Source organism: Chinchilla lanigera, unplaced genomic scaffold (genome assembly GCF_000276665.1).
Source record: "Chinchilla lanigera isolate Chin_1 unplaced genomic scaffold, ChiLan1.0 scaffold00047, whole genome shotgun sequence".
NCBI classification, from domain to species: domain Eukaryota; kingdom Metazoa; phylum Chordata; class Mammalia; order Rodentia; family Chinchillidae; genus Chinchilla; species Chinchilla lanigera.
Window position 1 is genome coordinate 1,770,039 of NW_004955448.1, and position 12,368 is coordinate 1,782,406.

At 38.2% G+C, this 12,368-nt stretch overlaps 1 protein-coding gene across 1 annotated transcript in view; it reads left to right on the forward strand.

Annotated features, from left to right (window-relative positions):
- Eif2a (eukaryotic translation initiation factor 2A, 65kDa) overlaps positions 1-11,363 on the forward strand; it is a 38,342-nt gene extending 26,979 nt beyond the window's left edge. The window contains exons 7-14 of the mRNA XM_005393010.2: positions 1,041-1,114; positions 1,285-1,429; positions 1,572-1,688; positions 5,183-5,754; positions 7,001-7,114; positions 8,806-8,934; positions 10,025-10,090; positions 11,002-11,363. Of these exons, the coding sequence (XP_005393067.1) occupies positions 1,041-1,114; positions 1,285-1,429; positions 1,572-1,688; positions 5,183-5,754; positions 7,001-7,114; positions 8,806-8,934; positions 10,025-10,090; positions 11,002-11,067 (1,283 nt within the window). The 3' untranslated portion in view covers positions 11,068-11,363. The remainder of the gene's footprint in view (positions 1-1,040; positions 1,115-1,284; positions 1,430-1,571; positions 1,689-5,182; positions 5,755-7,000; positions 7,115-8,805; positions 8,935-10,024; positions 10,091-11,001) is intronic.
- The last annotated feature ends 1,005 nt before the right edge of the window (positions 11,364-12,368 follow it).

Sequence of the window (12,368 nt, forward strand, 5' to 3'; positions counted from 1 at the left end):
TCGTGAGAGAATTCTATAATTCCATTTAAATTAAGATCTGCAAAACTTTTACTTACCTTTTGTCAATGCCAAGAATCTTTCTCTGGGCTTGGGAATATTCATATTCATTTGCTTTGTTCTACATTAATTCTTACATATAAAATTCTTAGACTACCACCAACAGTAACAGCAGTAATGTGATTGCTGATAATTTAAAAGAAAAAATTGCATTTATTTTTGTCATTAGAGTATCCCCTTAGTGATGGTCCACTCGTGAGTATATTATAGTAGAATAGGGATGGGTAACTGTGTTCACTTGTACCAAAGGTAGCTTTACAGCTGACTTTGAGTAGCATCTAATTGCTGTAGTTTGCACTTCGTTTTTGTATTTTTGAAATTTCTTTCTGGTTGTTTTTAGATTAGATTTCTTTCTTTCTTGTCTTATATCTTTGTTAGCTTTCCAGAGGAATGGTAGGCACCAGCTTCACAATTTAATGTGCTGCTGACCTCTGACATGGAACAAAGAAAGAGTAATATCAATACCTCTTTATTCCCATTAACTAGAGTTGCATGTTGTTAGTCATACGAGTTCTGAGCACCTGTGCTAGAGTAAACATCAATAAATACTAGCCATCTACTATTGTTTGGATCATTTTCGTGTTTCCTCTGTGTTTCACACAGACTGTAGAATTTCCGTATTCATACTCTGCAGTAGTAGCCCACGGTCAGACTTTATACCAGCGGGGCTCTAACACTGTTATTTCAGAGATCGAGGAGAGCTGACATTCACTGAATATGTTCCGTGTGCCTGGCATTGTATTCGTAAAGTCAGTCACTAGGAGCTGGGTAATATAATCCCATGACTTTCCTAAGCTCAGCTAGTAAGTGAGTGAGTAGGAACTAAGCCTAGGTTCATCTTGTTCCCCACCCCGGCTTTTGCTACTGTGTTGCTCTGCCTCACCTACGCGAGACTATAGAAATTTCTTATAAAACACTCAGAGCTTCCTGTGCTCCTGTTAGCTTCTCTCACCAACCTAACATCATTTACTTTTTTTTTTTAGACACAATTGCAAATAAATTGCATTTGCAAAAAATTAATGATTTTGTTGTATCACCTGGACCCCAACCGTACAAGGTAATTGTTGTTTTTGTTAGTTTATATGAACTATTACATGCTTAACCTTTTTTAGTTTTGTGTTGTGGTGGGGTTGCTTTATTTTGGTTTTTTGGTAAGTGTAAAAACACATCCATCCTAGTTTATATGCTTTAAAACAATAAATGATAACTTATGTCTGTGTATCCTAGGTGGCTGTCTATGTTCCAGGAAGTAAAGGTGCACCTTCATTTGTTAGATTATACCAGTACCCCAACTTTGGTGGACCTCATGCAGCTTTAGCCAATAAGAGTTTCTTTAAAGCTGATAAGGTTACAATGCTGTGGAATAAAAAAGGTATGACAAATACATTTTTATTTCTCATTTTGTTCAGCAAGTGTGAATTTAGACTTACATTCATAGATGTATTTAAAAAGTGCTACTGATGTTTACCATTTAATTTGTGTTTTAAATCTAATTAAAGCTTTTGCTATTACAGCTACTGCTGTGTTGGTAATAGCTAGCACAGAAGTTGACAAGACAGGAGCTTCCTACTATGGAGAACAAACACTGCACTACATTGCAACAAATGGAGAAAGTGCCGTGGTGCAGCTGCGTGAGTGTTCCTATAGTCTTCTTTTGATAAAAATGATAGTAAAAAGTAATAATGCCGTAAAAAAGGTATAATCTAAATTTTTCATCAAGTGATAGAATTCAAATACTTTAATAAACCTTAAGGTAAAATTTCTCTTAAGAAACTTAAACTCATTCTCAAACATACCTTATTTTGACAGAATCCAGTTAGTTAATTTGAGTTATGCCAGTACGTTAGTGGTAGTAGAACCTCCTGAGTGAGATAATACCACTCAGGAAATCGGCCTAATGACTTTCGCAATTGTGAATAATATCCAAGAGTGTTACCACTTCATCTTTGTTTTGTTTGTTTTTTGAGGGGAGGTTTCACTGTGTCCCCACACGGGCCTGTAACTTGCTACCCTCCTGCCTCAGCCTTCCGAGGAGTGGGGTTATATGCATATGCCACTGCTCCCAGCTCATCTATGGTTTGATGAGCTAAATTAATTTTAAATACTAGCAGCTTCCTGATTTTTTCATTTTGCATTGAACACGTGTGAATAGGGTAATCTTCCATACAGAACAACTGTATTCCCATTGAAGATAGAAATAAAACAAGGATGGCCAAAATACCTAGTAAATATGACTGATCAAAAGAGGTAAGACAGCCAGGGGTATAGCTCAGCAGCTTAAGCACTTGCCTGGCAAGCTTGAGGTCATGAGTTCGAGTCCCAGTACCAAAAAAAAAAAGAAGTAAAACAATTTTGAAAGGAAAAAACTGAATAGGTGAAGTTATAAATAGCCACTTCTAAAAATATAATGAAAGATTCCATATGCAGCAAAAATAAGAAACATAGAACCCCTATGGGAAGAAAACTTAAACTGTTCAGCGACAAGTCATGACCTTTTAACGAGGAGAATGTTATAAAGATGTTGTTTCTGTCCAAGTTAACCTAAAAATTAAATGCTAGTTGATTTTTTTAAAACTGGATAAGCTGGTTATAATGACTGTTGAAAAGTGAACATCCAAAAATGTTCTGAAAACTTTTACAGAAGAGGAGGAGGGCAGAGGGAATTCTGGTGTTCTCATACTAACATTAGAATGTAAAGCAGTTGTACTTAAGATAACTTTGGCTCTGGCTTATGGTAAATCTGTGGAATAGCACCATCCCAGAAATAGATCTACACTCCCATAGGAATTCATACATAGTAAAGTTAGCATTGAATTAGTGGAAAAAACACTCATTGTTTAATTTATGGTTTGGGAACAAGTGGCATAAAAACTTCAAAAGAAGAGAGGAAAATACGAGAATGTTTTTTTCTAGTCTAAAGTATGAAAAGTTGTTCTAAGAAACCAGAAATCATGAGAGAAAAATAATAAATCTAATACATGAAAATCACAGATTTCACAGCCAGGCGTGGTCATGTACGCCTGTAATTGCAGCATTTGGAAGGCGGAGGCAGGAGAATCACTGCGAGTGCAAGGCCAGTCTGGGATACATAGTGAGTTTATGGCCAGCCTGAACGACTTAGTGAGACCCTGTCTCAAAACAGTAACAACAAGAAAATGAATGACAGTGGTGGAAGAAGGATCTATAAGGAAAACAGACAAAGCATTGGGAAGATTATCATTCTGAGAAGCAAACAAGGGATGAGGATGAGAAAGGATGAAGTTTCTTGATATATCAAGTAAACTTAGGTAAAAGTCCAGTCAGTAATGAGGAAGACGGCCGGGGATATAGCTCAGCGGCACAAGCGCCTGCCTGGCAAGCACAAGGTCCTGAGTTTGATTCCTGGTACCAAAAAGAAAAAAAAATGAGGAAGAATGATAGGCATGGGCAGTAAGGTTAACCTACAGGAGAAAATCACTTCCATTAAAGATGCTTAGCTTATAATCAGAGACATAAGAGAAAACAAGGCGTAAATTTTTACTTAATAGGTTGGCAAAGAGAAAAGTAAGAAACTGTACAGTTATGATAGGAAGAGGGAAACGTGCTATCAGAGTCTATATATAGACATGTAAGTTGGTACAATACCTTTGAGGCACATTTTGGTGGTATGTTACCAAGTAAATCTAAACACCCTTTGGCCTTGCGCTTTCCCTCCTGCAGATATATTTGTGTGTACTCATAGTGGGGAAAATAAAGCAAGGTTTGTAACAGAATGTAGTGCAGCTGAAAAAGAACAAGGCAGATTTTAATGTGCTTATGTTGAAAAATCTCAGTAGGGCCTAAGGGTACATGCCTGTAATCCCAGCACTCTGGGAGGGTGAGACAAGATCTCAAATTTGAGCCCAGCCTGGGCAACATAGTGATTTACTGAAATCCTGCTTTAAAATAAGAAATAAAGAGAGCTGGGGATGTAGATCAGTAAGAAGGCCCTCGCTGTGTATATGACCAGTACCACCAAAAAAGGAAGAAAAATCTTCAAAATAAGGTATTAGCTGAGCATGGTGGCACATGCCTATAGTCCCAGCACTCGGGAGGCTGAAGCAGGAGAATTGATGCAAGTTTGAGGCCAGTGTGGGCTACAAAGTGAGTTCAAGGCCGACATGAACTGTATAGCGAGACCCTGTCTCAAAAAGACAGAAACAAAACAAAGTATTAAAGGAAATAACGGGTTTAGAACTTTGTCATTTATATGTATGTGTGAGAGATAGGTGTTTTATTTCGTCAAAAATATTCTGAAGCTGGGCGTGGTGGCACACACCTGTAATCCCAGCACTCGGGGGGCTGAGGCAGGGGGATTGTTGCGAGTTTGAGACCAGCCTAGGCTACAAAGTGAGCTCAAGGCCAGCCTGAACTGCACAGCGAGACCCTGTCTCAAAAAGGGTCAAAATACAAAAAAAAAAAAAAAAATTCTGAAAGGATATGCAAGACATATAATGGGTTGCCTTTGTATAGAAGGACTTCTTTTGTGATACATCTTTTTATATAGCTTTTATTTTTATTACCATGAGCATATATTACTGCTTTAAAAATTATATTGTATGGTAGTACGGGCCTGTAGTTTATTGTTAGCACCTGGGAGGCTGAGGCAAGAGGATCACTTGAGCTTAGGAGTTCCCTGGCACAAAAAGCTAGATCTCATCTCGATTTTTTGTTCGTTAATAGTAATAAACTGTTACCATAAAACCATATTGGCTTTGTGACCCCCGATGTCAAAATGTTTGAAAGAAATGAAGACTCAGTAGAAATTCTTCTTTTTTTTTTTTTCTTTTGAGACAGGGTCTATTTATGTAGGCTGGCCCTGAACTCACTGTATAGCCCAGACTGACCTCAAACTCCCAGCAGTCCTGCCTCAGCCTTCTGAGTGCTAGGATTAGAGGTGTGCATCACTACACCAGGCATCAATAGAGATTCTTCAGTAATTATGTGACTGTACCTAATACATTAATTCCCATGGTATGTCACATAGGAATATATTATGTTTAATATTCCTTGACATTTTTTGGAGGGGTTTTCTTTACTGTTTGATGTGTTTATGAGTATTATATAATTCTTTATTGCTAATTTGAGTTTTACATTCTTTTTCTAGCAAAAAATGGCCCCATTTATGATGTAGTTTGGAATTCTAGTTCAACTGAGTTTTGTGCTGTCTATGGTTTTATGCCTGCCAAAGCAACAATTTTCAATTTGAAATGCGATCCCGTGTTTGACTTTGGAACTGGTCCTCGCAATGCAGCCTACTACAGCCCTCATGGACATATATTAGTGCTAGCTGGATTTGGAAATCTGAGGGGACAAATGGAAGTGTGGGATGTTAAAAACTACAAACTTATTTCTAAACCAGTAGCTTGTGATTCTACATACTTCGCTTGGTGTCCAGATGGGGAGCACATCTTAACAGCCACCTGTGCGCCCAGGTTGCGTGTTAATAATGGCTACAAGATCTGGCATTACACTGGCTCTGTCTTGCACAAGTATGATGTCCCGTCAAATGGAGAGTTGTGGCAGGTTTCCTGGCAGCCATTCTTGGATGGAGTATTTCCAGCAAAAACGATAACGTACCAAGCAGTTCCAAGCGAAGTGCCCAGTGAAGAGCCTAAAGTTGCGACAGCTTACAGACCCCCGGCTTTACGAAACAAACCAGCTAGCAATTCCAAATTGGTAAGGAAAGTGTTACTTCTTTGGTTGGGAAAATTTTTCACTGTGTGGAGCTCTTTAGAACTTTTCCTTCTATTTTTAAATTTCTGGGAAAGATAACTGAGTAAGATACTGAATTTTTTTTTACATTGACTTTGTACCAGGAGCTCAAATTCAAGTGCCTGTTAAGCTAGGCCAATGTATAGTACAATAGTAAGTGAGAAAGAATGGTAAATGAGAGCGCTCATGTCCTGTGTAAGGGCCTTAGCAGCTACACTGTAATAACTGATTCTTTCTCCAGGACAGTTTTAGATTTAATTTGTCAAAATGTTTGGTTTTCAAGACAATGGATCCGGGTGCTTATGTGCAATTTCCCAATTTTGAAAACATATTTGTTACCCTCAGGCCATTAGTTCCTTTTGCTTTATAGTTATGACCAGAGTATTGATCAGATTCTGGTATAATTCTAAAATGTTAGCGTTCGAGCGCTCAGAAGAGCACGCCGATTAACCCCTGAGTTTCTGTGGGGTGGTAGGATGGAAACGCGCTTGAGAGTGAGCAGCAGTCCAGCTAGTGTTCCTAGAAAAGGGACCACACAGCAGCAGCACACTAGGGCTCCTTACGAAAAAGGGGCTGTGTGGGCATGTGACCCTCAGGCGCTCAGGGAAGTGGGCACTTTCCTAAGAGTAAATATTCTTGTGCCTCTGCTGTGCCCCTCTTCACTTCCACAGACCAAAAGCATGGCCCTTCCCACCTGACCAAACCAAGTGTCTGCAACTGCTTAGCTCCCACATTATGTTTAACGTTGCTTCATCTTCTGATCTCTGGTTTTTACAAATAAAGATCTGACAAGTAATTCTTTTTATGACGAAAACAAGTGAGGACCCAGGTTTCTGTTGATAGTAGTCAGATCAAAACCCTCCGAAGAATGTGTTTTGGTACCTGATTTCATAAGGTTTGTGTGTCTCTAGTAGTGCTAAGAAAAACTCTGTCCTTTAAATAAAGCTAAAAGGGATTTTGCCAGCTTTTGTTAAATAGTATGTACCTGAAAGATGCATACCAACAAATAGGAAGACCTCCATAAATTCATTCTGACAGTTGGAGTGTACCGCTACTGAGAGGAATTTTGAAATTTTTTTTCCAGTGATACTGAAATAAATTTGATAAAATAAGTTTTTCCTTTATTGGCAAAAGTATATAATTTATTATTGTACATACTTTTTAAAACATAGGCTCCATTTCAAAATTGCTTATTTTACATTTTCCATAGCATGAGGAAGAACCACCCCAGAATATGAAACCACAACCAGGACATGATAAGCCGTTATCAAAAACAGCCCTTAAAAATCAAAGGAAGCATGAAGCCAAGAAAGCTGCAAAGCAGGTATTTGGGTACTAGTACCAGTCTCAAAAATAACCCATTAAATTAGCTTTAAATGTTTCTTGTTTGTTTGGTTTTTTTTGTTTTGTTTTTTCTTCCGGTACCAGGAATCAAACTCACGACCTTGCGCTTGCCAGGCAGGTGCTTTGCCACTGAGCTAAATCCCCAGCCCGAGCTTTAAATGTTAAAGTTGAAAGAACTGTGGTCCTTTCAGGTGTGGTGGCGCATACCTGTAATCCCAGCACTTGGGAGGCTGAGGCAGGAGAATCATTGTGAGTTCGAGACCAGCCTGAACTACATAGCAAGACCCTGTCTCAAAAAACAAAAACAAAAACAAAACAAAGAAAAAAGAACTGTAGTCCTAAAGACTTGCTATTACAGAATGTAGTTAGACTTTAAGTAGCCAGAATGTCTTTCTATGGTGTTTGCCTTTGAGTTTCTGAGTAATCCTATCTATACAATAGATGGAGATCGTGTTAGTGTTTCATCACTATAGCAGAGTACCCAAGGTATTTATCTTATAAAGGCAAGAGATTTCTAATCTGTTCGTTTATTTTTATTATTTTTGTGTTTTTTGCAGTACTAGGAATTGAAGCCAGGCCCTGCGTGTACTAGCTCAGTTTTATTCTACCAATAAGCTATGCCCACACCCCTTTATAAATTCTTGAGACAGGGTTTCACTATGCAGTTCAGATTGGCCTTGAACTCACTGTGTAGTCCAGGCTGACTTCAAACTCACAGCAATCCTCCTGCCTCAGCCTCTGAAATGCTGGGATTACAGGCATACACCACCATGCCAGGTTTAAATTTTATTATGGGCCAGGTGTGGTGGTGTAGCCCTGTAAGCCCAGCACTGGGGAGGCTGAGGCAGGAGGATCCTTTCAAATTCAAGACCAGCCTGGGCTACAAAGTGAGCTCAAGGCCAGCCTGAACTGCATAGTGAGACCCTGTCTCAAAAAGACAAATAAATAAATGAATGAATGAATGAATGAATGAATAAATAAATAATTTTTTTTTTTTAATTTTGAAACAAGTTCTTGCCAGTTTGCTCAGACTGGCCTTGAACTTACAATCCTTCTGCTTCAGCTTCTCAGGTAGCTGTGACTACAGGTGTGTGCCACCACATCTAGCTAAAATAACTGCATTTGATTATGTAGTTGAAAAATCATACCAGTGTGATTACAGAATGTGACACTGTATGGCTCACGGTGGGAACATGACCAACTAGACTGGAAATGTCTTGTTAGTGAGGTCATGGTAACATACATTTGAGATTCAGACAGAGTGGGTAGCTTGTCTCCTTAGACTACTATAACAGAATACCTCAGAGTGGGCAATTTTTACATAACAGAAATTTACTGCCCACAGTCTGGAGAACCGAGAGAGAGTCCAAGAGTAAGGGAGGGTCTGCTGAGAGAGCTCGTTTCTCATTGCTGTCAGCCCACTGATGGCATTTCCCAAAATATCCAGAAGTCTCCGTGGATGGTTGACTGGTATAGAAATGGCCTAGTTTACTCTGATAAGGTCCTTTCTGTCTAGTGGGGGAATATGTAGCAGAGTTCACAATTCAAATTCTTCATATAAAATGTAAATAAAGTGACCTCCTTGGTTTCAGTATTTATACAAAGACTGTGGATTGAAATACTTTCATGTTTTCATTTTTTAAATTGAATTTTTAAAACTTTCTCCTGCAGGAAGCAAGAAGTGACAAGACTGCAGATGTAGCACCTACTCCTGCTGCCCAGAGTGTACCCCAGAACGCGGCCTCTCGGTCAGCTTCCGGTGACCCCGAAGTAGACAAAAAGATTAAGAATCTGAAGAAGGTGAGAGACTTACATGAAAACCAGATGTGTTTATGGAAAGGAGTGTATCTAAGAAGTACATAAAGAAAAGTAGAACTTAGATACTTTAAAATGGTAACTTTCTCATTATGAAATACTGTGATTTAGGAGTGGTACTCATTTTAATTCTATTCAAGAATGCTTGAAAGCTATTACTACTTCTGTTAATTCTTAAAGTAATAAGTAATTTACATTTGTACACAAGTTGCTGAATACTTGTATTCATTGTCTCATCCTAGACCTGTAAGATAGGTAGGAACAGATGTTTTATCCCAGTTTTAAAGACGAAGTAGGAGGGCTGGGGTTATAGTTCAGTACGAAGTATAGTTCAGCACTGTGCTCTGGGTCTGAGTCCCAGTCCACCAAAGCAACAATAACAACAGTAAAAGATGAGGAAACAGAGACCAAAAGTTTACCCCAAGTTTACCCCAAACATCATCTCTTGGACATTGCATTTGTTTACATGCCAACTATCATGAGTGTCACGGGAGTGGGTGTCATTTCAACCAGTTGACTTTTTTTTTCTGGTACCAGAAATCAAACTCAGGACCTAGTGCTTGCTAGGCAGGTGCTGTGCCACTGAGCTATATCTCCAGCCCAACCAGTTGATTCTTGTATTAAATAAATTCGATAAAATTGTCATTTTTATATTTTCTTTCATATAATCTTACAAAAATTAACAAAAATATGCAATGTTTGGTCATGGTACATTGAAGTAATTGGATTGGTAAGTAGTTAAAGGCAAAGACAAGGTCCAGGGTCAATGGCGTATTGAAGTAAATGGTGAAATTAGTGATATATTTACATATGTGCACCTGTGTGTGTGTACACAAATGATAACATTAATTAAAAGCTTGAAAACCATTTTTGCTAGTTCCCGTTTCTTTATTATTTAGCTTTAAAAAAATAGTTTGCCCTAACATTTTAATAGACTATTTTTGATGGAAGTGTAGGATAATTCTACTTGATTCAGTTTCATAATCATTATTGGCTTCTAAATGAGAAAACTCACTTTTCCTGAGAGAAATTGGCTTTTCCTGTCTTGCTCTTGACTGATGTTTGATGTTTGCAGAAACTGAAAGCAATCGAACAACTAAAAGAACAAGCAGCAGCCGGAAAACAACTAGAAAAAAACCAGGTATTTTCTTGCATTTTTCATTTGCGCTCAAAGTCATTACTGTCTTTCCCTCTTTATTGTCAGTAAACATTTAAACTTGTTCTGTAATATTCATACTTTCAGAAGTTTTACTGGGTGTGATGGTGCACGCCTGTAAATTACCCAGCATTTAGAAGGCCAGGGTGGGAGGATTGCCACAGTTCAAGGCCAGCCTCGTCTACATAGTGAGTCCAGGCCAGCCTGAACTACACAGGGAGACCCTGTCTCAAAAAATAGAATAGAGGCCAAGGATGTAGCGCAGTGGCACAAGCAAAGTGCCTGGCAAGCGCAAGGTCCTGAGTTTGATTCCTGGTACAAAAAAAAAAAAAAGAATAGAAATAGAAAAGAATAGAAGCAATAAAATAAAAGTTAACTTTTAGGGCTGGGGATATAACTGAGCAGCATAGCACCTGCCTGGCAAGCGCAAGGTCATGAGTTCAATTCCCAGTACCAAAAAATCCCCCAAAATTAACTTTTAATAGGGAAGGATATGATACACAGTTGATTACAGTAAATGACAAAGTTACTCTTCCTGAGGGGCATATGAATGCTGTCCCTGCTGAAAATGGCGGGCAGTGCGTTATGTTATATAAATGCATATCTTCCTTCCTGTGTCTCAGCTAGCATTTTTCCCCTTTCCGTTCCTCAGCAGTTTTGAGGCCAGACATAGAAAGAGACGTAGTGAGACAGCTTCTGTCATTTGTTCCTCTGATTCATTCTAAATATCAATTTAGAATTTGTTTCTAATCAATAGTTTTTAATCTGTGTTTTCCAGTGTAAGAACTATTTAAAATGTAAGAACTATTCCTTCTCTGAATTTTTTCTGGCATACTACAGATCCAATAACTACTTCACTTCCAGTTCAATAACTGCATTGTTTTATACTTTTCTAGTTGGAGAAAATTCAAAAAGAAACAGCCATCCTCCAGGAGCTGGAAGATTTGGAATTGGGTATTTAAAAATTCACTAAAAGCAAATCAATACAAACATCTTTATTAAGCCTGTTGGTATACCTGAAATATCTATGTGCCTATATTTAATATTGGTCTGAAATTTTAACCATTTATCCAAGATTCTGCATATTATGAAATTATTTAATAGTTATCTGTTTATTGACATTTACATCCTCTATTATGTCAGTACATGATAAAGAAATACCTGAATTTTTCAGTTAAGCTGGACAAATTAAGAGATTCTGGTTTTCAACTGGGGACAGTAATTTGCTATGTAAATGAATAAAGACATTTTAAATTTGTTTTTGTGTCAAGTTTGTAATAAGTTACTTTTTACAAGTCATGTGTTAAATTATATAATTTCCACAACAAAACTCTATGAGGTGGGTATTATTATTGTCTTTATTTTATAAATGAAGCGCCTAAGGCCAAAAAATTGAGAAATTTGCCTGTGTCACAAAGCAGGGAAGCCAGGCAAGTTGGCACATGCCTGTAATCCCAGCTGGCTTTGAATTTAAGACAATCCTCTTGCCTCCACCTCCTGAGTATCTGGATGACGGGTGTGTGTCACCATGCCTGGTATACATATACATAAATTTTTAAAAAAATGATAGCTGGGCGTGGTGGCACATACCTGTAATCTCAGCACTCAGGAGGCTGAGGCAGGAGGATCATTGTGAGTTTGAGGCCAACCTGGGCTACAAAATGAGCTCAAGGACAGCCTGAACTGCATAGTGAGACCCTGTCTCAAAAGAAAAAAAAAATTTTTTTAAAAAGTGATAAATACACCCTGTTCTATATCCCTTTTCTCTCTCTCTCTTTTTTTTTTTTTTTTTTTTTGAGACAGGGTCCAGCTATGCAGTTCAGACTGGGCTTTTACTCACTTTGTAGCCCAGGCTGGCCTCAAACTCGAAGCAATCCTCCTGCCTCAGCCTCCCAAGTGCTGGGATTACAGGCATGCACCACCACGCCTGGCTCTCAAAATATTTTGAAAATCATTCCATATCAGTGCATTTCCCCTTATCTACCTAGCTATCTATCTATATATCTATATATCTATATATCTATCTATATCTATATAGATAGATATAGATATTTTTAAGTATATTTTTAGTATACATATATATGAACTAAAAATATATTTTATATGTATGTAAATTACATTGTATATAATGTATCATTTGACCAGGTTTACAGAGGTTATAAAACTCAAACACAGGGGCTGGGGATTTAGCTCAGTGGCAAAGCGCCTGCCTGGCAAGCGCAAGGTCGTGAGTTCGGTTCCCGGTACCGGAGAAAAACCAAAA